Source organism: Protopterus annectens, chromosome 3.part0 (genome assembly GCF_019279795.1).
Source record: "Protopterus annectens isolate FY-2018-M chromosome 3.part0, PAN1.0, whole genome shotgun sequence".
Classification (NCBI taxonomy): Eukaryota; Metazoa; Chordata; order Ceratodontiformes; family Protopteridae; genus Protopterus; species Protopterus annectens.
The window spans coordinates 1,196,624,613-1,196,652,098 of record NC_056731.1 but is presented as its reverse complement, the minus strand read 5'-3'; the positions used below and the strand labels follow the sequence as shown (position 1 = coordinate 1,196,652,098).

At 39.0% G+C, this 27,486-nt stretch overlaps 1 protein-coding gene across 1 annotated transcript in view; it reads right to left on the bottom strand.

Moving 5' to 3' along the window:
- DNAH5 (dynein axonemal heavy chain 5) overlaps positions 1-27,486 on the bottom strand; it is a 1,226,896-nt gene that overhangs the window by 1,104,128 nt on the left and 95,282 nt on the right. Inside the window, exon 7 of the mRNA XM_044065791.1 lies at positions 1,374-1,578. Within this exon, the coding sequence (XP_043921726.1) occupies positions 1,374-1,578 (205 nt within the window). The remainder of the gene's footprint in view (positions 1-1,373; positions 1,579-27,486) is intronic.

Below are 27,486 nucleotides of genomic sequence, written 5' to 3'. Positions count from 1 at the left end.
TTAAATTGATCAGTCACAGCATGAAGTTATGGGAAAGAGGAGTGGAAACAAGGTTAAGAAGGGACGGGATGATTAGTGATCAGCAGTATGGTTTCAAGCCAGGAAAGAGCACTACAGATCCGATCTTTGCTCTGAGAGTGTTGATGGAGAAGTATAGAGAATGTCGGAAGGAGTTGCATTGTGTTTTTGTAGACTTAGAGAAAGCATATGACAGGGTGCCTAGAGAGGAGTTGTGGTATTGTATGAGGAAGTCAGGAGTGTCAGAAAAGTATGTAAGAATGATACAGGATATGTACAAGGGTAGTGTGACAGCGGTGAGGTCTGCGATGGGAGTGACAGATGCGTTTAAGGTGGAGGTGGGGTTACATCAAGGATCAGCTCTGAACCCTTTCTTATTTGCAATGGTGATGGACAGGTTGACAGACGAGATCAGACAGGAGTCCCCATGGACTATAATGTTTGCAGATGACATTGTGATCTGTAGTGAGAGTAGGGAACAGGTGGAGGAGACCCTGGAGAGATGAAGATATGCTCTAGAGAGAAGAAGAATGAAGGTCAGCAAGACTAAGACAGAATATATGTGTGTGAATGAGAGGGAGGACAGAGGAATGGTGAGAATGCAAGGAGTAGAGGTGGCGAAGGTGGATGAGTTTAAATACTTGGGGTCACTAGTTCAGAGTAACGGTGAGTGTGGAAGAGAGGTGAAGAAGAGAGTACAGGCAGGATGGAGTGGATGGAGAAGAGTGTTAGGAGTGATTTGTGACAGACGAGTACCTGTAAGAGTGAAAGGGAAGATCTACAAGAGGGTAGTGAGACCAGCTATGTTATATGGGTTGGAGACAGTAGCACTGACAAAAAGGCAGGAGTTTGAGCTGGATGTGGCAGAATTAAAGATGTTAAGATTTGCACTGGGTGTGACGAGGGTGGACAGGATTAGGAATAAGTATATTAGAGGGTCAGCCCAGGTTGGAAGGTTTGGAGACAAAGCCAGAGAGGCACGATTACATTGGTTTGGACATGTGCTGAGGAGGGATGCTGAGTATATTGGGAAAAAGATGCTAAGGATGAAGCTACCAGGTAACAGGAAAAGAGGAAGGCCTAAGATAAGGTTTATGGATGTGGTGAGAGGACATGCAGGTGTGACAGAGCAAGATGCAGAGGACAAGAAGAAATAGAAACAGGTGATCTGCTGTGGTGACCCCTAACGGGAACAGCCGAAAGATGATGATGATGATGTATATAGATAGATAAAATATACACACAAACTTATATTTCTATGTGTATAATCTGCACGTGAATGAATCTTTTCATATGTATGGGATGTTTACATGCAATATAAACTTTAAGACATAGGAAATCACAAGACTGCTGACCTTCGGGTGTGACATAGAAATCAAACATTGTATCTTCACTGCTTGGAAGGATCTCAGGTAGGTCGAGCTGAATAGTTTCATGATTGCGCAGCCACTGCTCCATTTTCCTTCTGTCGTCCAGCTCTATCAAAGCTCCAATGCTCCACATCAGGGAGAAGACATACAACCTTTCAAGGTGCTCAGATGTCACCTCACCACTTTGTTCCTAAGGTGTAAAAACATATAGGAGCAGGCAATGAATAACAAAGCTGCACAGCTTCACAATATTTATTTTTGATTTTTTTTAAAATAGGTATATTTGCATGAGAAAAGAATAAGATGCAAAAAAAATTATACTGACTCCCATTAATCTATGATTTTAAAATACTAAAATGTAATAGACATAGAATAAAGTAAGTAAAACAGGCTATTTATTGCAATGCTTTCTTATGAGCTAAAATGTGATGCAATCCAAAACTCTAAAAGGAAAAAAAGTTAAAGAAAGAGAGTTTATCTGAAAAACAACTGTTATGTCGGGCCCTCTCAGTAATTCAACAATTAAATGTGTATGAACATGAAGAGGCGTATTAAAAGTTCTACTCTACCAGAGCTGGAACATTTTTTTTCCTTGAGCTATCAGACGTTTTGTGAGCTTGTGTGCTTGGCATGTTTATTTTACTTATATAGAATAGGCTGCCTGCGATCATTAGATATTTTGGCTTCATTTAATCATCTTAAACATTATTTATGTAAGCATATTTTAATTTCTCTTCACAGTATGGTATGGAGTTTGGCTGACCTAACTTACCCCTGTCACCTTAATCAGTCTACTCAAATTTCGCTTCCACAATTCATTTTAGGATTCCGCTGAGCATATGTATGACCATTTATACTTATCTGTCCTTTACTGTCTTCTTACTTTCTTGTTTTATCTATTACTTTAATTCTCATTCACTCTAATATCCATGCTCTGAGCATCCAAACTTTGCAGATTTTTTAATTAGCCTTTTATATTTCATAGATACTCCAATGCCACTATGTCTTATCATTGTTCACACCTTGTCAGTACCCACAGTCATGCTACACTTCCTTTCTCCAAGACAGTCATACCAGTCAGACATGTAATAAATTTGCAGCTACCCATCTAGATTATGTTTAAAGGAAGTCAGTGAGTCACACAGATTGATATGCAGGGAAAGTACAGTTGTGTAAATTGAACTCACCATGACAGTATATGTTCGAATGATCACTGCTATAGTAGCCTTAGCTATATCTGTTATATTTTGCTAAGGCTACAACAGCCAGCCAGCTTCCAAAGCTTCAAGGCACGTTCCACATGCACTAACTGTCAAGCAGTTAGAGCTGTGCTGACTGAAAGACAAGTGTGGGTGTGAAACTCTTCAGAGCTTCCCTGTAAGCAGGGAGAGGGAGGCTAAGCCCTCAAAGAACAAGGCTAGGAATAACAAAAAATAACCCATCATAAAACACGGTAAAAACAAGAGTGATGCAGTGAGGGAGGGGCAACTGCAGCAGTGATCATTTGAGCATCTACTGTTATGTTAGGTTCAACTTACACAACTGTACTATGTTCTTCATATTGATCACTGCTGCAGTACCATATCTATATGGGTAGATTGCCATAGCAGGAGAAGGGGTCCAGGAGCCCCTGGAGAATCTTCCTCCCAAAGCATGACCTAAACCTAGAGAAGGAATCCAGGTTATAGTGCTTTGTAAAAGTATATACAGAGGACTATACAGCAGCTATTAGAATACTTCTTTAAACCCAGCCCTTTCCAAAAAGTTTGACCCTGCCTGAAACAGATTTATCATGGTGAGTATAACAAAAGGTAATAGCCTTAGACAACCACTTGGAAATAGTCTGTTTTGACAATAGTTGTCTCTTCTTTCCTTTAAAAGAAATGAACAATTGATCTGATGATCTGAAAGATTTTGTTCTGTCAGGATAGCACCTGAGTTGTCTTTGGACATCCAAAGCATGGAGTATCCTTTCTACCTCATTTTAAGGTTCAGGAAAGAAAACAGGGAGATGGATGGTTTGACTTAAAGTAACCCTGGATACCACTTTAGGCATAAAAGGATTACTGTCAAAGAAACCCAAATGAGGTAGGGTATGAATCTCCATAAAAGCTTGCAACTCATATACTCTTATTCCGAGGTCAGAGCAATCAGTAAAACTGTCTTCCATGTTAAGAACCTCAAGTCAGCCAGATTAACTGGTTCAAATGCAGAAAATGTTAGTTTCACTAACACAAAATTAACATCCCAATGAGAGGCCACCAGTTTACTTGGAGGCCTTTTATGCAAAACCCCTTTCAAGAACATTTTGATACGCGACTGCACTGAAAGAGGAGGATCCATGGGCAGACATGCTGAAATGGCCGATAAATGAACCTTGACAAAGGAATAAGAAAGGACATAGGATAGTGACTCACACAAATACTGTAAAATAGAGAAAAACTAGACTTGATTTGGTGCTAGTTATGTTGTTGGCACCAACTAGAAAACCTTTTCCATTTGCTAATGTATGATTTTCTAGTAGCAGGCTTTCTTACCTCCATTAGTACCTGCTGCATGTCCTCAGAAAACAGATGCCTTAAAGGAATTAAGACCTTATTAATGAAGATGATTGATGCTGGGATGTATCAAACACCCCTGTTCTTGTGCGAGTAGATCCATTCTCTGAGGAAGGTTGTTGTAACTACCCCTGGCCATTTCCAAAAGAAGGGAGAATTATTGCTGTCTAGTCAAGAAGGCAGTCACCACAATGATCTAGGGGGATTCCTTCTGAAACTTCAGAAGCAGGGTAGAAAGTCAGACAAGAACATTCCTGTCCAAAGAAAAGAAAATACATCTGTCTTCCAGCACTTCTTGCATGGAGTCCTGGAACAGATTTTTGCCAGTTGATTGTTCGGAGAGGAGGCAAAGAGGTCGACTTGAGGAACTCCCCACAGATGGATCAAATCTTTAAAGACCCTCTTGTTTCCATTGATGAGGTCTGCCATGGTCCTGCTCAGTTTGTCTGCCACACAATTTTGCTCTGATAGAATGTAGGATGTCTATAGAGTGAGACTGTGCTGTGAAGCTATATCCCAAGCTAACATGGCTATTCTGCATATGGGGTATTACCTGATTCCCCCCTTACTTGTTGATATACCATATCAATGTGGTACTATCTGTAACCAAGTGAAGAGGTCTCAGGGACCTAAGATGGTTCATAGAAATATATGCCTTGATCAGGGCAAGCATCTCTTTGATATTTACATACTTGTGCCTGTCCTTGATTTCCCACATCCCCTACACTTTTATCCCTCCTGAATCTGCTCCCCAAGCAAAGTCTGAAGCATCTGTGGTGAATGACTGCTTTGGAGCAGGAACGGAGAAGGGGAGACCTTGATTTAAGGAAATCTGTTGTTGCGACCATGTGATTTCCCTTCTAACAAGCCTCAGTACTAGGTTCTGAAAAGATAAAGGATGTTGATGCTGAGACCAATGAGATTTCAGATATCCCTGTATCTTTCTCATGTGGAGTCTTGCTATGGGTATCATGAGAATCATAGAAGCCGAAACACCCAAAATCCTGAGACATTCCCTCACAGTGACTAAAGTCTTAAGTGGAAAACCTTAGAAATAGATCTAAAGAACAATATTTTTTTTCCTGTGGAAGAAAAGCTATTTGAATTGAGGTGCCTAGTTGACATCCCAGGAACACAATCCTGTGTGAGGGAGTCAAGAAAGTCTTTTGAATGTTATCTTGGAAACCCAGCTTGTACAGGAGATCTCTTACCCAAGAGAGAGATTCCTGACATTTTGGAAAAGGACTCTGCAAAGATAAGCAAGTTGTCTAAATTCAGAAAAATGTGGATACCCTGTAGACTGATATGAGCTATAACTGGAGCTAGACACTTTGTGAATACTCTTGGTGCAGTGGATAATCCAAATATTAAGGCAGAGAGCAAATAATGTGATCCAGACACACACAATCTTAAGAAACACCTGAAGTCTGGATGAATACGAATGTGATAAGCATTTTTTAAGTCTAGTGTTACCAGGAAACCTAAACAAGGAAGAAGGGGCAACAGGTTGTGAAATGACATCATTTTGAATTTGGGCAATATCACAAACAAGTTTAGGAAAGAAAGATCCAGAACTGGTCTCCAAGCATTTTCTTTCTTTGGGACTAGGAACATGTTTGAATAAACCCGCTTCCCTACCTAGTTCTACCTCTCCTTGGGACAGCATGTGATGAAAAACAGGTTGAAACAAAACAGTCTGATCTGCAGGATGAGAAATGACCACCTGGAAAGGAGGAATTTCTCCCCACTTCCATCTGTAACCCTGATGACTGATTTCCAGATCCTACTTGTCTGAAACATTCTGTTGACAAAAAGAAAAATAGATATTTAAATTTTCTGGAAGAGAAAGAGGGCCAGGGTAGGAGGGGGTCACAAGGTCCCTTGAATAGTCATTCGGACTTCTTGGAGTGAACTTGGTGAGAGGTTTGAGACTTCTTTTTGGAACCACCTTTCCACTTCTTCTTAAACATCTGTTTACCTGAATTCAATTGAGACTTTATTCTGTTTTTTTTTTTCCAAAACTGGATGAGGAGAAAGAAACTCCCTTGAACAATTTGGAAAAGACGTGCTGAAAAATCTTAGTGATTCCCTGGATCGGCTTATCATTTTCATCATACTTTTTGATCACATCTGCAGCAGATGGCTTAAATACTAAATCTCTATCCAAGGGAGAATTTAAAATATCATTTTTATCATCATTTGGAAGGTTCTGAGAATGCAGCCAAGCAAACTTCTTAAAAAACATAAAAGTGACCATATTAATCGAGTCACATATACACTGCAAACAATGAGTAGTGACCTGTGTAGTAGAAGAAACTAAGTTATTTAAAGAAGAAACTGTAAATAAATATTCCTCATACTTTCAAAATACGTCAGAATAAACGTTAGCATATGAGCCTGACAACTTAAAATTCTGAAATTCAAAGTTTCAAATTCTGAAATTCTGTTTAAAAGTACATTACAGTCTCAAGACAATCCGTTAAAATGCACCACTCCTTGGCATGATATAACCCATATAGCTAAGGCTGCTGCAGCAGTGATCAATATGAAGAACACGGTTTATTCCAGAGGTTTGGGAGATACTTACTATCAAACATGTTTTATTTACATTATGCGAATATTTAATCCCTAAATATTTATCTTTGTTGAAACTCAATACTTAACTTACAAATTTGATGTGGTTGTTCATCAATTATATTTTTACTATTCTCTGATAATATATGTATGTTATGCATGTTTGATAAAAATAGCGCAGTAAGCTGCCTCCAGCTGAGCTGTGGCTGAAAATGGATAAGCTGGCCAGTCCACTTATTAGGTTAATAAATAAATAAATACATAAATAATGGCAAGTGGTTATAATCAACCTTATTGTTTAGCAGCTTTAGGTATTTGTAAAGGTGGACTTACTATTGGTGTGTTCACAAAAGATTATCTGCTCTGCTATAGTATGCCCCTTTTATCTGCACTTTAGCCTTTCTTCTATACTATTTCCACTAAAATCATAATGGCATGTGCAAGTTCTGTGAATGCAGTAGTTTAGCAGGACCAATGTCTGTCTGGGATGAGTGCAGGTAGGAGAGGATATTTAGGGGATTTGCTTCAAAAGAACAAATGGGTTAAGTTATGTCGATGTTGTATTAGGTAAAAGGCAGAGTGATACACTTGCTGCTAGGGGACAACTGCTCCATAGAACTCTGCCTGTTATGCAGGAGAGTACAATAATTAGGTGTTGTAGACTATGATCTTTAGAGGTGGAGGGCTGTGTTACAGTATCACTATATGAAAGCTGCTGTCTGGATATAGTGCAATAATACTTTATTATGATGAGGGATGCTTGTCTAGTTGCATGGCTGGCCTTAGTTTAAGAGGATACATTTTGGTACATTAGTTTTCACACCATTATGGTCTCACAGAACAATAAACCAGCCCATAAACACAACACTACTGAACCTTAGTTGTCCTAATTTGCCTTTTATAGTTCTTCCTCGAATTTTTAACTGTCGCTTTTTAAAATATGCCCTCTTTGAAAAGAGCATATATTTTACTTTGTATCTGACTGGTGAAGAAATCTGATTTCATGTTTTTCAATGAAAAGGGATGGAATGAGGCAGTTCAATGCCCTATAGATTTCTTGTACTTGTCTAGCTGTGGAATTACTGCAACATCACCTTCTGCAGCATTATATAATGATGTGAATTAAAATCATAATTACATAGCTGCTGGAGAACAGGTGTTCGGTGGGTACACATCCAATGTGCTGTGTTTCTGGTTGTAGAACTGGCAATGCAGCATACTGTCTTCCTTGGAACAGGCTTTGATATCTAGAATGATCATGTTTGTGAGGACTGGTTATGAAATGTGTCTTTGGGGAAAGCTGGAATTACTGCACATATGTGGTTGTATAATTACTGCCATGGTTACCATTCTGCTTTCTTCTTCATTGCAGATTGGGTCATCAGACTTTCTTGACAGGTTATAGGGGCAAGTTTGAGATATTAAAATATTACTAAATCAGGGCACGAGCCTAAATGGAGCAAATATTAAAATGACACCCTTAAAATCACACACACCTACAGGAAATATTAGAATTGCACCCTTAAAATCACACACACCTACAGGATTAGTAAAATATTTTTTTTCTTGTCCAGTGAAACGTACACCAGCATGTGGCAAATGGACTTCTGTCAGGCTGGACTTACATTAGCAATTATATCATATTGAAAAGGTGAAAATATTGTTCTATTAGCGTTAAAAAAAAAGATTGTTTTCATCACTGTAGTGTCCAGAGATGAAAAGAGTCATTTATCTGAACTAATTGGGACCTAGGGGTAGTTCAGATAATCAAATTGTTCAGATAATCAAACATACATTGAACTGGATAAAAAAAACTTCTAAAATCTTGCTTTTTCTGCATGCAGGGAATACACCTTTGAACCATTCAGCAATTCCAGTGGAAAATAAAGAATATTTTTCACACACACAAGCAGGCTACAAGCTCAAAAAACATACATAAGTGAATATGTATAATATTTACATATTCAGACAATGATTTTCCTACCCGAAAACTTTGAAAGGCTGGATTCGGATAACTGACATTCGGATAATCAACTCTCTACTGTAGAAAGCCTATGTTCTGTATCCTGAAGAAATTTATTTATCATACATCTCCCTTCTGTTAGGGATACAGCCTTCTATCGGTGTGTGAACGTTTGATGAGAATCTCAACAACAGAAAAATTAAATTGCAACCCCCAAAAAAAAAAAAGAAAAGAAAAACAGCAAATTCTGTGACTCTCTGTTACATGTTTAAACTGAGAAATATTGGGAAGGATTTGTCCCTCTTCACCTCAGCAACCCTGCAACTTTTATGAACTAACTCTAAAATGACTGCACCTCTGAGATACTGCAGTCTAGGACCTCAGATGCATTTCCCCAAATTCATTCTTGCAGTGCCACAATTCTGAGGATTACAATTATGGTCTTTGAATTTTAACAGAGATATTGCAAGGAGTGTGGCCTGTTCACCTTTTAAGAGAAAATAATACTGCTTGGCTAAAGATTCTGTTGTTTTATTGTCAGTAGCCCATGTAAGATGTCTATGGCACATGCAATATTACTGCATTACTGGCTGTGAAGACTGGTAGAGAAGGATGAAGGTTGCCAGACTAGCCAGATAGAATTTTGCAGATAATTCTGTCATTTGTAAATATGAATGTAAACTACAGGCTTGTTGTCTTAAATGTAAAGAACTACTGTTACATGTGGAACTGGAAATAAATGTGACAACAGTGCACTCTAACGGCCAAAGTAAAGCATGTGGTGACCCTTTGAAGTAGACAGTGGTGCCGAAAAGTCTAGATGAAGAAATTGTTTCTATTATTTTAACCAAAAGTTAAATTGCTAGATTTAAACATGCAAATGCATTTTTATTGCTCTGTTCCTGACCAGCTGCAATATAACAAAAGGGAGATGTTAAGAATGTAAATGCAGTTAATGTGTAGCCTGGGAACTCCATGAAAGTAAAAAAGAATGATGTAATGTTTATCAGAACTGCAATAGCAATTTAAAAAGAGAGAATCAGAAGGCATTAAGCATTTTTGTCTTGATCATCCAACTCACAGCACTGCCTCTTGCTCACATGTATGTTATCTTAGACTTGTGTTTTATTTTAGAGATAGCTAGAATCTAGAAAGAGTAGACTAAGTGTTTTCCTGTTCTGTCAGAACTGTACTACTGAATTATTTTAAGTATTTCTGTGTGATCTCTGAACTCTTGACTAGCACTGACTGTGTAGTAGAAAGTATTGTCTTGTGGTTTTAATTATTTATTATTAAATATTTTAAAACCTTTTAACTGTAGCTGGTTTGTGTAGATTCTTAAGAGTACTTGCATGCCTTTGGAAAAAACTGTACAAGGCCACTGTAATAGCTTTAGCCCTGGGCTATACTACCTATTGGATAATAATATTGCACAGTAATAATTGCATACCCTTTTAAGGGCCTTTGAGTAGCTGATAAATATTAGCTGAGTGGTGGCAGGATTACTACTGTATAGTCAGGGTAAAAAGGGCACAGCTGGAGAACCTGTGCCAGCCTTCACCAGGAGTGTCTGTGTGGTTGTATAAACTTATCTCAAAGTGTGTGTGTCAGCTACTTGGGCAGGGACACATAGTACTGGTTAGACAGAGAGGGTGCTGGAGATTTTAGCCTACCTAGCTAGGCTGAGATCTGGACCCTATAGCTTTGCCAGTGGTGAGTCTTATTGGGGAACTGGAGAGCAAGGTAGCAGCCAGCCCCAGACTGACTGTGATCTCTGTGTGCTCTTAAGGGAAATTGCACTTTACTGTGTATATGTGTATATTTGTTATCCTTTCCTCATATATGAGATGCCATTTCTGGTGTTAGTGGTGAGGATTGAGGCTCCTTGATTGCTGGGCCAGGGCATGGACATCACACTGGCCCATAGCTGTCATTTTCCAGGTGGAGAAAGGTGTTTCCTAGATATCTTAATATTTATATTTTGCCATAAAAATTGAGCCACGAAAAAGAGTACACCAGATTTTCAAACAGCAGCAAAGATGAATGTATCCACAGGTCAAGTTCAGTCGTGTAAACTAGTAAATAGTAGACCAACCCAGCTCCAGGACAAACAAAGGCTTTATTGGACAAAACACTCGAAACAGCAAAAACAAACAATGAACTGGCAATCTGCAGATAAAATTTCACTTAGCGCTTTCACCCATCATACTACTTGGGCATCATCAGAGTGAAAAGTAAAATTGTGATTTCAGTTCTTAAGTTCACTCAGAACACACGCCCCCTAAGCGAGACCAATTGCAAAACTGAAACAATTAAACCATTAGTAATTCAGCTGTTAAAACTATACAAATAGATATATACAAATTAATGGCAACAAATTTATTCTGCATTCAACAATAATCTAAACTGTATCACGTTATGTAATAAAGATGAATGTATAACTCAATTTCTCTGCTTTGTTAGAAAATTCAGGAATAGTGGATCATTCTATAAAACTGAACTGTCTTCTGCAGTACCTCAGATGTTCTGGCATTCACAGGATCCAATATGCCCATGTGTTTCTTCAATGGAAAGTGAGCGGTGGGTTGATATGACTGCTGCCATACTGTAAGAAGGGTACATTTTGTGCTTTGGTCTACCCAAACTAACCATCTTTATTGAACAATGTGGAGTGATAATGGCACTAGCTTATACTTTTTCTTAGGCACACATACTTAATCTACACAGCTCTCCAAGGATCTTATTAGCATTGCTTAACTGTATTTCCCATAGCCCTCCTTTGAGACAGGAGTGGGAAGCAGTTCTCTGAACATTTTTTTTTTAATTCCCATGCACCCTCAGCAGATAATCTCCCAGTAGTTTCACTGCTATTTGAACATCCGTTACTGTTTTTACAGATGGAAAGCCATTCTCTGTACCACTAGGCCATCCATAAAACCTAACATAAAATGAATTCAAATGATGCACTTTGATGAACAATAAGTACCTTTAACTCTAATAATGAACCAGTGAAATAAGCAAATTAGAGACAAAAAGCTCTACTACAGGTCTCAGGCTTTCATCTCTAATACATGGAAAACTCCTCTTCATAATATGGAATAAATGAGCAGGATGTGGAACACTTACTAAAAACTTCAGCTAGGAACTTCACAACATGGTTAAAATGTGTTATTTTATACATATAAAAACCTCTTTTGATGAACTAATATGATTTTGTGTTATTTACCATCAATATTAATCAAATAAATTCTTAGCACCAAATGTGTGGAACAACATGCAGCATGGATTTTATAAGACTCAAAATAAAGTATGTTCCTTATAATGAGGTACACTTTTTAAGATGTGTGGTCCATACTTAGGTGTGTATTGGGTCCACGTTTCATTTGTAATTTACCAACAGATTGACCACTATAGTCTATTAAGAATACATTTAGATAAATTTATACTATACTATTTATGCACAAAATAAGGAGCCTTTAATCACTTGCCACTGTCACTTGCTTTTATGCAAAGAAACAAATGTAAATGAAATGCATGCAGCCCTTCAGTTTGGTAAACTAGTACAATTTTCTAGAACATTTTTAGAATGTTTCAAATGTTTCTAGAATAGATTGCAGTATTGTTAAATATCCTTACATTCCTAAATGAATGTAAAACATAAAAAAAAAAACACATTTAACTTATTAGATTAAACGGCCATGGTAGTGCAGCGGTTAGCATTGCCGCCTCACAGCAAGAGGTTCTCTGGTTCGATCCTTGGCTGGGGTGCCTTCTGTGCAGAATCTGCATGTCCTCCCTGTGGTCGTGTGGGTTTCCTCCGGGTGCTCTGGTTTCCTCCCACATCCCAAAGACATGCTGTAGGTGGATTGGACACTCTAAATTGCCCCATAGGTGTGAGTGCATGTGTGTGTGTGTGCCTTCTGTGGAAGGTTGGGCACCGAGCTGGCAACTCAACACCGTAAAATTCCACTGCCAATCATGAACAGACAGGTGATCCGCTGTGGCGACCCCTAACTGGGAAAAGCCAAAAGAAGAAGAAGAAGATTAAACAACTTTTTTCTCAAGAAGCCAGCCTGGTGTTCTATCATAGCCTTCCTTATCTAGTCCCACTCCAGAATGGTAACACCTCAGAAAAAGGTTAAATCTGTAGTCAAAACTGTATTTTCAGTTAAATAAAAAAATAGCATTTATAGAAGTAATGGTGAAATGTTTCAAACAGAAAGTTTCTTTCTAATGTGCCAGCACCAGAGGTAGACTTGCACTGGTAATAGATTGGACCAATGCTGGAAGAAAGTGAGAAAAGGTTATTTATGATACAGCAAACAATATACAAGTCATATAAAAATGAATTCTTGGAGGCAATAATTTGTAGACCTCAAAGCTGGTCATTCATTCACAATGTTTCCACAAGTTTATCCTGCTGCATAAATAATACACAAATTAATTCAGCAGAATAGAAACTGCTATGTTAAGCTCCAAAGAAAAGTGATGTTTCTATATACTATCAAACAAGATGCACATAACAGAAACAAGAAGCATAAATGAAACTAGGAAGACTATCTTCCACAACAATTTTACACCAGTTATTGTAAGGTGTGCACTACCTTTTAGTTTTGCTCCCCCCTTCCTACCATGCTGCTAAAGACCATCACCAATGACAGTCAATGAACAACAAAGAAAATCTTTATATCAGTTTCCTAAAGTCAGTATCGAATAGGATGTGTGCATTGATAAAGTAACAGAGTACTAGTGCAGTTCGGCATCTTAGATCATGGCAATACAATATTTATGTCATTATTTGATGTTGTTAAGCAGGTGAATGGGTTGGTCCAAAGACTTTTCAGCCATGACCAAATTCAAATGAGACATCAGTTATAAATAATCTTTCTACAGTATTTAAACAGGATAGCAGTAGTAAATGAATTATTGTAAAAACAGCAGATATTTACAATAAGGGAAAATTGCAATAAGGAAACAGTGAAATAAACAGGTATGCACAGTAACAGAACAGTAATTTGTAACTGAGAAGCAGCATGGTAAATACAGGGGTGCTGTAAACCGTTCGAACACCTAAGAAATGGCAAATCTATAAATATGACTTGGCTAGTAAAAGGCTAAGCTAGTGAGATTATTTTCAATGTAATAGTCTTATCCATTATCCTCTATGCCAGTACATTTGTTATCCTCTCACAGGGGATCTAGGAGTTTGGTCCTCAATGCTGGGTTCTTCTTGATGTCTCAAGTCTTGAAGGAGTGAGTTCCAGAAAGCAGAAGGAATTTTTCTGAATGCTCTCTCATGTACTCCGAGACTGGAAGAAGAATCAGCAGTGAGCAAACAACTTGAATTGCAGAATGGAGAGAGTCAGAAGAGTTTCTACACTACAGTTTCATAACCACAGAGGGGCAGTGCCTATAGAATAGCAGCTTAAAGGTCCCACAGAGGGGCAGTGTCTGCAGAATTGTAGCTTAAAGGTCTGAGAGTTTAGGTGAAAAGAGGCCCATGTTATTACTTACATAGGCCATAGGCCTTAAGTGGTGTGCAGAGGTTCTCCCTGCTGCTTGACACAGTGATGAATTAGCATACTCTGTTGACAAAATGACATAATTTGTTTGTTGTGGTCTGTAGGGAAATGTGTTTAGGGTTGTCATTGTTAAGCAGCACTCTAAGCCAGAGGTTAGAATATCTATTCCTATGATTCTTTTGACTTTTACTGTTACTATGTTATCCTTAATTACTAAAGAGTCTGGAAACTATATTTGGTATAATGGTACAATGTGAGTTGCTTATCCATTAATCTCCCACCTTTCCCCACACCCATCCCTGACTTTCATCCAGCTGAACTCATCATCCTTAATTGCTACCTTAACCCTCACAAAAAATTAGCTGTTGCCGCCATCTATATCCCTCCAAGAAACAATTCATCAACTTTAGAGAACATCTTATCCTGGTTTTCCCTCATCTTAGGCTATGTTAACCTAGATTGATCTAAACTTAAAACTGACTCCACATCTCAGCATCAACCTGCATGGTTTCCATCAACTGATACTTTCACTCACTCACCTCCATAAAAACTCATCTTCGGGCTCCATAATTGACTGGATACTCACCAACTCCCTTCACCACTACCACAACCCCACTACCTTACCAGACCAACTTAGTGACCACCTCCCCACCTTGGTACTTAGATACACCATCCAACCCCCCAAATCCCACCTTTATAGAGATTGCCAAAAACTCTCTAATTTTAATGTAGTCCAATTCAACTCTATTCTATCCACCTTTGACTGATCCATCCTTAAACAAATCGCTCTCAATGACGCAGTTACTAGGTTCAATAGCATCTTCCTGAAGACGCTGAACTCCCTTGCTCCCTCTAGGAAGATTAGAATAAAACCTCAATTATATTCCCTGGCTCTCAAAAGAAAGTCCCTTATGCTAAAAAGAGATGGAGCTTGGAAAGCCTGGATCAAAACAAAGGCATTACCTCTGCTACATAATTATAGACACCTCAGAAATCTTACAAAAAAACAAACCAATAATGACAAAAAGTCCTTTTATAACGCTGCCCAATTCAATAACAACTTCAACCCTCAAAAGTTCTGGTATACTATTAACAAAATTCTCTCTCCAGGCTGCCCCTCAACTCCCTCCCCCTACCAAAATACATCTCCTCTGGAAACTGCTGCTCTTCTCAGTAAACACTTTATTGAAACCACTCAAACACTCATACCTTCCAACTGTAACACAACTTCTCTGCCTACCCCTCCCAATCCATCTAACAAACAACTATTCTCTTTACATCCGGTTCCTACTTCCTACATCAGATCTCTTCTTCACAAACTCAAACCCTGCTCTCCCTCCACTGACAATCTACCTCCTACCTTCCTCAAACTTGCTGCTGACTCCATTGCCTATCCAGTATCTATACTAATCAACAGATCTATCCAGGAATCTACTTTCCCTACCCTATGGAAATCCTTTATCACTATTCCCCTGCATAAAGGTGGAAACTCTACAGACCTAGTTATTCTATCTCCCCTCTCTAAGATTCTCGAAAAATGTATCCACTCACAATTACTCAACTACCTCCTCCAGCACAACCTCCTTACTCCCACTCAGCATGGTTTCCGTCCCAACCACAGCACTACTGCCCTCTTATCCTTTACACGTACCATTGCCAAGGCCCTAGACAATAACAAACTCATATCATGTCTCTTCCTTGACCTTTCCAAAGCCTTTGATACAGTATCCCATCCTCTACTGCTATCTAAACTTGCTGATCTCAGTCTATCTTCTTCCTCCCTTGCCTGGTTCTCCAATTACTTATCCTATAAGCAGCAATCTGTTAAATGGCTCTCTTCCACTTCTCCATTCATACCTGTCCCAACCGGGGTACCACAAGGTTCCATCCTGGGTCCCCTCCTATTTAATGTCTTTACCAATGATCTCTATGCTTTTCAATTCATACCTGTCCCAACCAGGGTACCACAAGGTTCCATCCTGGGTCCCCTCCTATTTAATGTCTTTACCAATGATCTCTATACTTCTTGTAAACAATCATCCCTCATCCAATATGCAGACAACTCGACTCTCATTTCCATATCAGACAATATCTCCAATCTCCACACTCTTACTCAACGGGCCTTCCTATCCACTGAACAGTGGCTGTCCAGGAATCTATTCCTTCTCAACCCTTAAAAGACCAAGCTCATTACTTTTCCCTCAATCTCTTTCTCACCTCAAATCCACCTTCAGTATTACTTTCTCTAATAACACTGTTATCCAACTTGAAGCTCACACTAATTTCCTTGAGGTCATTATAGATGATGAACTCAAATTCAATTTGCACATCCTCCAAAGCATAAAAAAGACTCACCAGAAACTTGGTTTACTGTATCGCAACAAAAAATTTCTAACTACAAAAGGCCAGACTCTCCCTTGCACAAGCCCCTCTCCTCCCCTCCCTTCTATATGCTGCCCCAGTACTCACCAACACCCAAACTACTACTTTAAACAAACTCCAACAAACTTACCACAAGATAGCTATATTTATCACAAACTCTCCATACAAACACATCACTGCCTTGCCCTAAATACTCTCCACTGGTTAGAATTCCACCATCTTCTACTGCTGTCACAACTTCAAATGTTACACTTCATTCTTTACAAACCTTCATCCTGCCCTGCTCTCTCTTCCTTCATCTCTATCTATACTACTCCACAGACTCTTCGTACCTCTAATCAGCAACTACTATAAATCTACCAACCCTGAAAAATAGCTGGGGAACTCCTATACAATCACTCCATCGCCCAAGCCTGGAACATACTCCCAAGAGGCATTTGTTCCATCATTCACCCATCCCACTTTAAAGAAAAACTCAAACTTCATCTACTCAACTCCAAAATATGTCCTTGTCAAGCCCCTATTTAAGCTCCCCACAACCTTATTATATACCTTTTCAGTCCCTACACATACAGCTAAGTACTCCGCTATTGTGGATACTTATTAAACTCTATAATTAATACTGTTGGACTTACCTCTGTTTGTAAATATGTAAATATATTTTTAGTCTGTAAAAATATTGACATGTATATATCATGTGTTTGCATTTCTGCTTTGTCTTTCTAACACTCTTGTATAATTGATTTTGACTATATTTTTGGCTCAAAATGTTTGATTCTCTGTAAACTGTTTCCGTTTTTTTTTTTTTGGAGCTATTCTCCTTGGTTGTCCACTGAAAATGGGCCACAAGCCCAGCTGGACCAACCTGGTTAAAAATGTCAATAAATAAATAAATACATAAATAAGCCTAAGTACTTTTGGTGACTGACCAATGAGACTGTTGTGTCTACAGGTTTAAAGATCTGTAAGGGGGATACAACATTCAAGTTTATGGTTGGTGCATAACAGCATTACATAATCATAATCAAGTTTAGTCAGCCTCGTAGACCACTAAGGTTATTCTGCAAGATGCTTTACAAAGAAACTAGTCACGGTCAAATGATGCAGGTTCATAGGTATATACTAGGTCATAGGTATATAATAGGTTAATGAGCATCAGGCCTTTATAAGCCTAGCTGTGCAATTCAACCCAATTGTGTCCCTATGTATCATGGGTGTTTATTAGGAGGGAGTATGTTAGAAAGTTTCTAGAGGTTATGGGGATGGGTATGTTAGTTAAGGCATTACAGTCTGCCTCTGCCTATCAGAGACATGGATCCAGACCCAGGATGAATTTCCAATTTTCCATCCATTGGTTAAGGCAATGCTTAAATAGCTTTAGGAATGGACTCTGTTTCACATAGATGGGGAGCTGTTCCAGAGCAGAGGGATCCCCTGAGACACACATCTGTCTCTCCAACTTGTCTTATTTATGTCACAAGCAAAATTGTAATCCTTGTATCTAGTGGTTCCGATGCTGTACATTTTGTGGATGTGCAAAAGGACCATCAGAGCTGGATCTGGGAATGCCTTGTATGCCAGGCAGATCATCTCTCAGTAACCTGTAGCAGACAGACTACAGGGATAGGGCATTAAAACAATCCATATAGGACAATGTGTTTATACCCTGGATTCTCCTGGTAAGGAACCTTTGTGGGCATTCCAACTGTCTAGACAGATACATGTCAAAGGGGACATTATACTCAATGACAGGTGTGATAATGGCTGAATAAAATGGCACTATGACTTCCCTGGACCTTGATGCCATGCCCTTACTTATACGTTGGGTGACACAGAATGATTTTCTTTATACCTTGGTCACATGTTGGTCAAAGGACAGATTACTGTCTACATATGTTTCCAGATCCCTGACTAGAGGGTCAACTCTCAGGTGTGTCTTAAATATGGACTAGCTAGCCTGGGTAGCAGTTTTCCCAAAAGGTGCTAAAATATATTTCTTGGCTTTGAGTTTTAGTCCGTGACTTTGGGACCAGTCATTTGTCTGTGTTAGACCCTCTTATAAGATGTTTATGTCATCGGGGGAATCCATGATAGCTCCCAATTTGCAGTCATCTGTGAACTTGGACAGCCAAAGGCCGTTGACATTAGCCTTTACCTCAGAGAAATATATGCCAAATAAAAGCGGTCCTGGCACACAACTCTGAGGTATCCCACTGGTGACCAGTCTCTTAGTGGAGGTATTATTACTGATCCTGACTTCCTAGGTCCTATCTGTCAGCCTGCTGGCAATCCAGTGAGTTATGTAGGTGTTTATTCCCATTTTTGTGAGTCTGTCAACTATACCTGAGTGGGGTATTGTATCGAACACCTTAGCCAGCTCAAGGTAGGCAGTATGCAGAATTTTCTCCTCATTCACTGCCTTGGTGACCATCTCAAAGAAGTCCACCAGCTTTAGTAGGCAAGATCTTCTCTTGACGAAGCCAAACTGGGTTGAGTCTAGTGACTGAAGGTCGCCTAGGACTTTGTTTTATTTTATTTTTTTTTTTTATTTTACATTTGTTGACCGGGCTAGTCTAGCTGGAGATATTTCCATTTTCAGTAGAGGCCCGGGGAGAAAAGCTCCACAGAGAATACAAAAAGGAAACATACTTGTGTTTTAAAGAAGGTTTGAATAGACAAAAACTAACAACTGTACAGTTACTTATTATTATTACTAAGTGAGTTAATTACTGACTCACACAGTCCACAAAATAAGACAAAAATACCTATACAAACATAAAATACTAAGTAAGATAACGATATTAAATGAAATAATTACCACACACAGTTAAAGTCAAAGACATTATATAACGTTAAAAAATACTTTGTCAGATATTGATACAGGTAGGAAGTACAAGAAAAGAGAGCTAAGAATAAGGGAAATTAGAAGTGATCAGTATAGAAAGGAGAGCAAGTAAGTAGGTAGGAAGTAGGGGATAGTTTTGAAGTAGAGTATAAGTAGTGGAAAGTTAAACAGGTTTACTACAGGTGCACAGCCAGTGATTTTGGAAGTGCAGTTTAATGTTTTGTTTGAAAAGAGGTAGTGATGTAATCTTTGTTATGTTGCTAGGAAGTAAATTCCATTTTGTACCTACAGAATTGGTAAAAAGGGAGTCACCAGCAGTGTTATTTGATTTTATAGAACTAGCCAACAGTTTACCAGAGGAGCGGAGAGAGTTAAGATTATTGTAGGGGATTATGAGTTGATGTTCATTGGTTGTTACAGAATTTTATGGGCAATAGTGAGTTGTTGGATTGCAAGATAGTTTTGAAATTCTGGCCAGCCTAATGGTTTAAGGTTGAGACAATGATAGCAATGTTATTGTAGCAGGTAGCCAATTTAGTTAGGTTGTTTTTCTTAAGGTTGGTGAAAATGGGAGAAGCATAGAGAAGAGTGGAAAGCAGATGGGAGTGAGCAATCCTGGTTCTAGAGGAAGGTGTTAGAAATGGTCTAATACGATATAAGGATCCTATTTTCCTATTGACAAGTTTTATGGAGTTGTTAATGTGTTGGTTGAAAGAGAGATTATTATCAATTGTAATACCTAACAGTTTAGTGGTAGAGTCAGGAGAGATGATAGTGGCATTGTTAGAGGAGATGGTGAAGTTTAAAGGGGGGTTCTAGATGTGGGGGGTGAAGAGGAAGAGTTTAGTTTTTTTAGCATTTAGTAAGAGGAATCGACTAGAGAACCAAGTTAAAGACTTTTTGAGTATGAGATCTAAGTTCTGAAGTGGATGGTGCAGAGCAGATGAGAGTAGAATCATCAGCATATTGAATGCAAGTAGTTTGAGGGATTGTATTTTGGAGATCATTAATGAAGAAGAATAGAGCCTTGAGGAACGAAACAGGCAAGAGAGAAGAGCAGCTTGTTTTCTGTTGGTGAGATAAGAAGTAAACCATCTAATGGCAGGGATATCAAAAGATAGGGATTCAAGAGTATTGATTAATAAAGAGTGGTTAACCATGTCGAAAGCTTTGGAGAGGTCAATGAAGATGGCAGAAGAGAGATTGTTTGTTACGGTTCCAGTTAATAGTGTCTACAAAGGAAAGGAGGGCAGTAGTAGTACTATGATGTGGTCTGAAGCCATGTTGACAGTTGGCTATGATGTTGTGGAGAGAGAGGTGTTGTACAAGCTGATGGTGTATACATTTCTCCATTATTTTGGCCAGTGGAGAAAGGAGAGCTATAGGTCTGTAGTTAGAGTAGTCAATGGAGTTACCACCTTTATGAGAGACCTTCCATAAATCAGGGATGATACCTTCTTTGATTGTCCTATTTATAAGAATAGAAATAGGATATCAGCTTTTGTAGAAAGAGTGAAGGTAACTTGTCAGCAGAGGGGTACAAGGTTTTAGTTTGAGAAGGAGTCTGTATATGTAAGATGTAGAGTTTATAAGGTTACATGTTGGATGTGAGTTATTAGCATTCAATTGATTAGCAAGAGCTTGTATAGTTTCAGTGAAAAAGAGTTGAAAGCATCTGCAGTTTGTTGAGGGTGTCAGGATCAGCATTAAGTGGGGAAGGTGTTTAGGGAGTAACTTCCTGGGGAGAGGAGTCTATTGACTGAAGACCAGAAAAGTTTTGAATTATTAAGGTGAGTTTGTTGTAGATTAAAGTAGAATTTCTTTTATCAGCTATTATTGCCTTTTTAGATTCCTAAGCTGGCGGAAGAGTAGAAGATCAGAGTTATTTCTGACTTTATTTCTAGTGAGAATAAGTTTTTGGTATCATGGGAGAGCCAGGGGCAGTATTAGATTTAATAGAATGGATAAAAAGTAGAGTTAAAGTATATTACTGCCTTTTCAAGAGGGAGTGTTTAAGCACTAAGTTCAGACTGAAACCGTTCTGGATTGAAGTTTTATGTTTCTTATAATGCAGGGGTTTACACAATCAGCCTTTTCCCTTGTTATGAATGTTAAGGAGTGATCGCTAACATCATCTGGCAAAGTTCCTACTTTGTAACTATCTTTGACTTTATTTATAAGAATCCAGTCTAAAATGCTTTCTCTATTACTATGTTTGTTGAGCCTAGTAGTTGAAGTAATGGTTTGGATAAAACCATGGAGGTTGATATGAGAAGAAGGATTATCAGCAGTAATGCTATTCCAGTCTATGTTCAGGTCACCTAGGATGATAGTTTCTTGGGGATATGTGGCAGATATCCAGCTAAGGTAATTTTCGAGGATAGGTATGTTATTGCCAGGTGGTAGGTATATACATATAATATAAAGTGATTTTTGGAATTTAATTGGAGTTTTGAAATGATTGCTTCTACCTTGCTATCTTGAGTTGGAGAGGCAGGAAGGGTAATAATATTTAGATGATTTTTATAGAGAATTGCAACTCCACCGTTGGGACGGTCAAGTCTTACCATATTGTAGCCTTGGGGAGTAATTTCAGTGTCTTTAGTGGAGGGCTTTAGCCAGGTCTCAGAGATGCAGAGAATGTCAAATGAGTGTATATGAAGGAGGGAATAGGGTATTTTGTTGTTTATGCTTTGGGTATTAAGATGTCCTATTAGGAAGTTACTATTGAGTTTGGGTATGGACATTAGGGGAGAGGAGAAAGATGGACCAGGGTTGGGGTGGATATCTCCAGCTTGAAGGTTAAGATTGATAGGTTTCCTAGTCAGGTTACATTTTAGAAAGGTTAGAAATTTAGTTTTGTTATCAGAAGGCAAGACATATTTGAGATGTGTCAGTCGGTGGAATCTAGGTAGTTGATAGTTAGGTATAAGGATATGAGTTTAGAGGATAGAGAAATGTAGTAGTGTGTTTATGTGGATTGAAAGGTTGGGCATACAATGGTTTCTCATAGAGGGATAGGAGGTAAATTGAGCATAGGGTGGAAACTAGTAGGGTAGAGAGTGCAATCTGGGTAGTAGGAGTGTTTGTGAAAGGTTAGAGAAGTATGAGAGGATGTGGTAAAATGGTGTATTTTATTGTAGAGTAGAAGTATAGAACAGTGTAGGAAAGAAAAGAGAGGATAGGTGTAAAACAGGGCATGAGTACAGTAGAGGAGGTGAGTCTTAGTGTAAAAGGAGTATAGTAAGGAGGTGTGGAAAATAAGGGTAGAAATAGATAGAATAAGTGTAAGTGTAAGGCTGAGAAAGGAGGAGGAGGATTGGAAGATCAGAGTAGGGTGTGTCCAGGTAGTCAGATGGCTAGACAAGAAACAATCAGCTGAGCTGGATACTGAGGATAAGATTGGTAGTGAGGACTAGGTAATAGCAGAGATAAGCAAGGAGTCTGAGATGGAAAAGGTGGTTGCAGACAGTAGTAGTAAGGGTAAGGAGAGAGTATAAGGTAATGTCTGGAAGGTCAAAAGTTTGATAAGGAAACAAGAGAGCAGAAGGTAAAACAGGAGGTGAAAGCTGGAAAAGGGTGCCACCTAGTGGCGGTTCGCAGGTGAGTTAGAGGGTTATAGAACTGGGAGGGGGTGACTACAAGAAATAGGAGTTGTAAAGGTTGGGAGGCAGGTGATAGTAGTGCAAGAGGGGGGGTAGAGACTGCTGGCTGTCCTGGCCTAATGCCCAAGTTATATCCCTTAATGGGTTTGGTACAAGGTATACAATAGTTTACAATGTTCTTAGCAGGTTATGGACACCAGTGACATACTTTCTTATTCTTCTTAAGACAGGATGCAGGGAAATTAAGCTGTTAGATGCCACTGAAGTGATTCTGGTAGGATTCTTTCCACAGGCAAGTTGGTTTCAAGAGACTAGTGCAGGTAATAGCACAGGAGGAATATGGAACTGAGATGAGGGAGAAGAGACAAAGTGGTGTAGGGGAGGAGAGAAAAAAAAAAGAGTTAGCAATTTTAGGACAGGTACTACTTCACAGTAGAAAACAAACACAGACATAGATAGCAAGCAAATACATATTCCCTAGGAGTAGCAGCAAATAGGTGTAACATTTAAACCAACTATTCAGCAAATTAATACTGTAGCATGTCACAGCAGATAGCATACACTCAAAACATATAAAGCAAGCATGTAAATATTCCCTTAGAAGTAGGAGCAGTAGTTATTAAATTTAAACCAAGCACATTAATACTAAGACAGGACACTGTTTCCAGGCTTGGTAGGACTATCCTCTACATGTAGGATATCAGCTATGAAGCATACCCTATTTATTAATAGCAATCTAAAAGCAGCAGTTATAAACAAGCAATAATATAGCTAGGCTTTTCTGATAGGTTCAGCAAATCATTTCACATATTTGATATATAATCTATAATAAGAAGGTTACTGCAGTAAAATACAACACAGTAGATTAAGTCCGGGAAAGGACAGTGCCAGACTATAGAGGTATCGGATGCAGCACACAACACCATGAGGAGTCTCTGCTAGGTTGCCTGGTCCCTTAAAAGCTAAAAGAAGCACTAAAGTTATAATGCGAGTATGCCAGCGGTAGCAGTTCAGCTCTAGGAACCAATCCAGCTATTCAGAGTAATTATGAGACCAGCTGGATATTAAAATAAAAAGCTGTTTTATATAGGGAGAGCAGGGTAAACAACACGTTCAGAGTGTCTCGGCTTAGCTAGTGCATTATCAAAAGCCGATTGCTGGTTTAGCACAGGCGGTTTAGTATACTCAGAAAGGCTCCGCATGGGAGGCATCTCTCAAAAAGCCGTCCATGGGCTAAAAACAGTCAACGTAACCACCACAAGCAGTTTTACATTCACTGCGAGCAGTTAGCGTCAGACTTACTTGGAAGGGCTTCCTGTGAGTGGCGTTGGACCCAATATCCTAAAACTGGCTTAAATAATACAATAAACCAAGCATTAAACTATAAGTCAAATCTGGCTCCACGGCTGTACTGAAAAAAGCGTTTTCCACGTGTACAGTAAGGAGTTAAGTTCAGGCATCAACTAAGGGCTCATAAGAGAATAGCGTTATACTGAAAGCCTTTAACTGGCTTAGAACAAATAATTTAATACAAACAAAGTCGTTTAAATGGCTAAAAACAAACATGTAACTGAAGGCATATGCAATAGTGGCTCAGTAAGATTAGCGTTATTCAAAAAGGCTTTAATCAGGCGTAGATCAGATAACAACTTACAAGAAAGCCGTTTACACGATTAAACCATATGATTAGCTTTGGGCATACGCAGTAGTGGCTCCACGTGGGAGGCAAAGAGCTAAAAATCCGATTATGGAGCAGAAAGCAAGTCACTGAGTACAAGACGCTCAGAAATGCTTCCACAAGGGTTACAGACTACGGATATGCAGCAACAGAATTAAAAACAATTTCCAAAGGGTATAACAACTAAGGCACACAGTTACTAAATGCAATCTTTTGGGAAGAGGTAACAACATTCAACAGCTAGCATATAAAGGAGTATAATAACTATAAGGGTACATATGTAGACAATTCCACTTAGCAGGACAAAAAATAGCATCAGGTAACTACTACATACCAGAGCAGAAGACGCTGGGACAGGAGCAGACAGCAGTCAGGGCTGTACCAAGATATTAAAGATGGCGCCACACTAGACCAAGGGTATTTATGGGATAGAAGGGATAAGAAAGATGGAAGTGGGAGGAGATAAAGGTGAGGGACAGGTACAGCTGGGAGGGGTAGAAGCAGGTAGTCAGATGGCTAGACAAGAAACAATCAGCAGAGCTGGATACTGAGGATAAGATTGGTAGTGAGGAGTAGGTAATAGCAGAGATAAGCAAGGAGTCTGAGATGGAAAAGGTGGTTGCAGACAGTAGTAGTAAGGGTAAGGAAAGAGTATAAGGTAATGTCTAGAAGGTCAAAAAGTTTGATAAGGAAACAAGAGAGCAGAAGGTAAAACAAGAGGTGAAAGCTGGAAAAGGGTGCCACATTGCAGGTGAGTTAGAGGGTTATAGAACTGGGAGGAGGTGACTACAAGAAATAGGAGTTGTAGTAAAGGTTGGGAGGCAGGTGATAGTAGTGCAAGAGGGGGGGTAGAGACTGCTGGCTGTCCTGGCCTAATGCCCAAGTTATATCCCTTAATGGGTTTGGTACAAGGTATACAATAGTTTACAATGTTCTTAGCAGGTTATGGACACCAGTGACATACTTTCTTATTCTTCTTAAGACAGGATGCAGGGAAATTAAGCTGTTAGATGCCACTGAAGTGATTCTGGTAGGATTCTTTCCACAGGCAAGTTGGTTTCAAGAGACTAGTGCAGGTAATAGCACAGGAGGAAAATGGAATTTCTTATTCTTCTTAAGACAGGATGCAGGGAAATTAAGCTGTTAGATGCCACTGAAGTGATTCTGGTAGGATTCTTTCCACAGGCAAGTTGGTTTCAAGAGACTAGTGCAGGTAATAGCACAGGAGGAATATGGAATTTCTTATTCTTCTTAAGACAGGATGCAGAAAAATTAAGCTGTTAGATGCCACTGAAGTGATTCTGGTAGGATTCTTTCCACAGGCAAGTTGGTTTCAAGAAACTAGTGCAGGTAATAGCACAGGAGGAATATGGAATTTCAATTTGTTCTATGGCTTTGCATATTAAACTGGTCAGACTAATAGATCCATAGTTTCCATGGTCAGCTGATGGTACACCCTTGTGAAGGGGGATAACCACTGCAGTTCTCCTTTCCCATGGTACAAAGCCTGTTTTGAGGCTATTGTTGAAAAGTGACTCAAGTGGTCTTGATATATCATGCTTCAAGCTATTTTGGCAGCAGCCTGGGTTATTGTCGGGACCCACTGAGAATGCATTTTTGGCCTTAATGAGCGCTGCCATGACCTGTTGCCTGTTAGTTGTTGAGGGGGTGGGTGATGCAACTAGGTATCTATGGGGGGAGGCGGGGGGGCTAGCTCAACTTCATAATTTACCTTGCTGGACTTAATGTGATATCTTAGTTCATGTTTAGTTTAATTAGAGTGCTCTTACCATTATGGGAGTTGCTCTTCCTGATTTTAGTCATGACTATTTTCCTTTTGTTACATACCCTATTAAGGTTAGGATTCTACAAGTGTGGTTTACTTTTAGAGTTTGTTTGAAGCTTATTTCTAGTAGGTGCAGCAGACTCTATACAGCCATTTACATGGTTGCATAGGAGCTCTGTGAACAATTCGCTGTGAACCATGGGTTGGGAGGAGCACTGAATTTTGATAAACTATCGCTTAATAGGATGTAGTTTGATTTGGAATTGCTCCTAGCTGTCTATTTTGAAGGAGAGAGTTTTGTGGTCTGACCTCATCGGTGAGGAGGAGTGGTAATACTATCATCTTGGATCCATAACAGAAATCTCAAAATCAGAATATAAGTTTAAAACATCACAGTGCAATATAAAGGGGATTGTGGGCTACAAAGGTCAGGATGGACATCCAGTAACTGCAATCTTGTTTCAATGATTCAATGAAAGTGTTTCCAAATTCAGGGCCAAAACAGGTCATTTAAGAGTATGTTTAATTAAAGACCCTGATAAAAATGTTACGTTCTTAAATCAAAAATCTAGTAATACCTTAATGTCTCACATTCTGTAGCACATCTGTTATGCAGTAGCAAAGAATTCCATAGCCTACCTTCTCTATGATAGAAAAAGTATCTTTAAATGAAATTCTGACAGCAGGTAAGCTGTCCAAAGAATTACTGTTTCTAGTGCTGGTGTTATGATCAATAAATTCAATGTCCAGAGACTTCCAAGATGGTTGAACAACGAGAAACAGCTTAATTCTAGCTCTCCCAGTGTGAAAACAGAAACTCAGCAGAAAAGGCCAGTGTACTTTTGTGCTTCTAAGTAAATTTCAATAACTGGCCAGTAAGGGCACAACCTGAATGCCAGGAAAAAAAGAAATACAGAGGACCTGAAAGAAAATCAGTTACAAAAGTTAAGGAAAAAACAATGACTGTGAAAAGTACTGCAGATGTTCAGCAAGAAGCAGTGCAAGCTCCAGTCATGACTTCAAGTAACCTAGAAGAAAGCATAAGACAACTGCAGACAGACCTGGTTAAAATAAATGAAACACTAATGGAGTATATCAGTTCAAACAACAAAAGGCTGGAAAAAATGGAAGAAGCTTTAAACAGATATTCAGATGAGGTGATAAAACTTCAAAAATCAGAGGTTA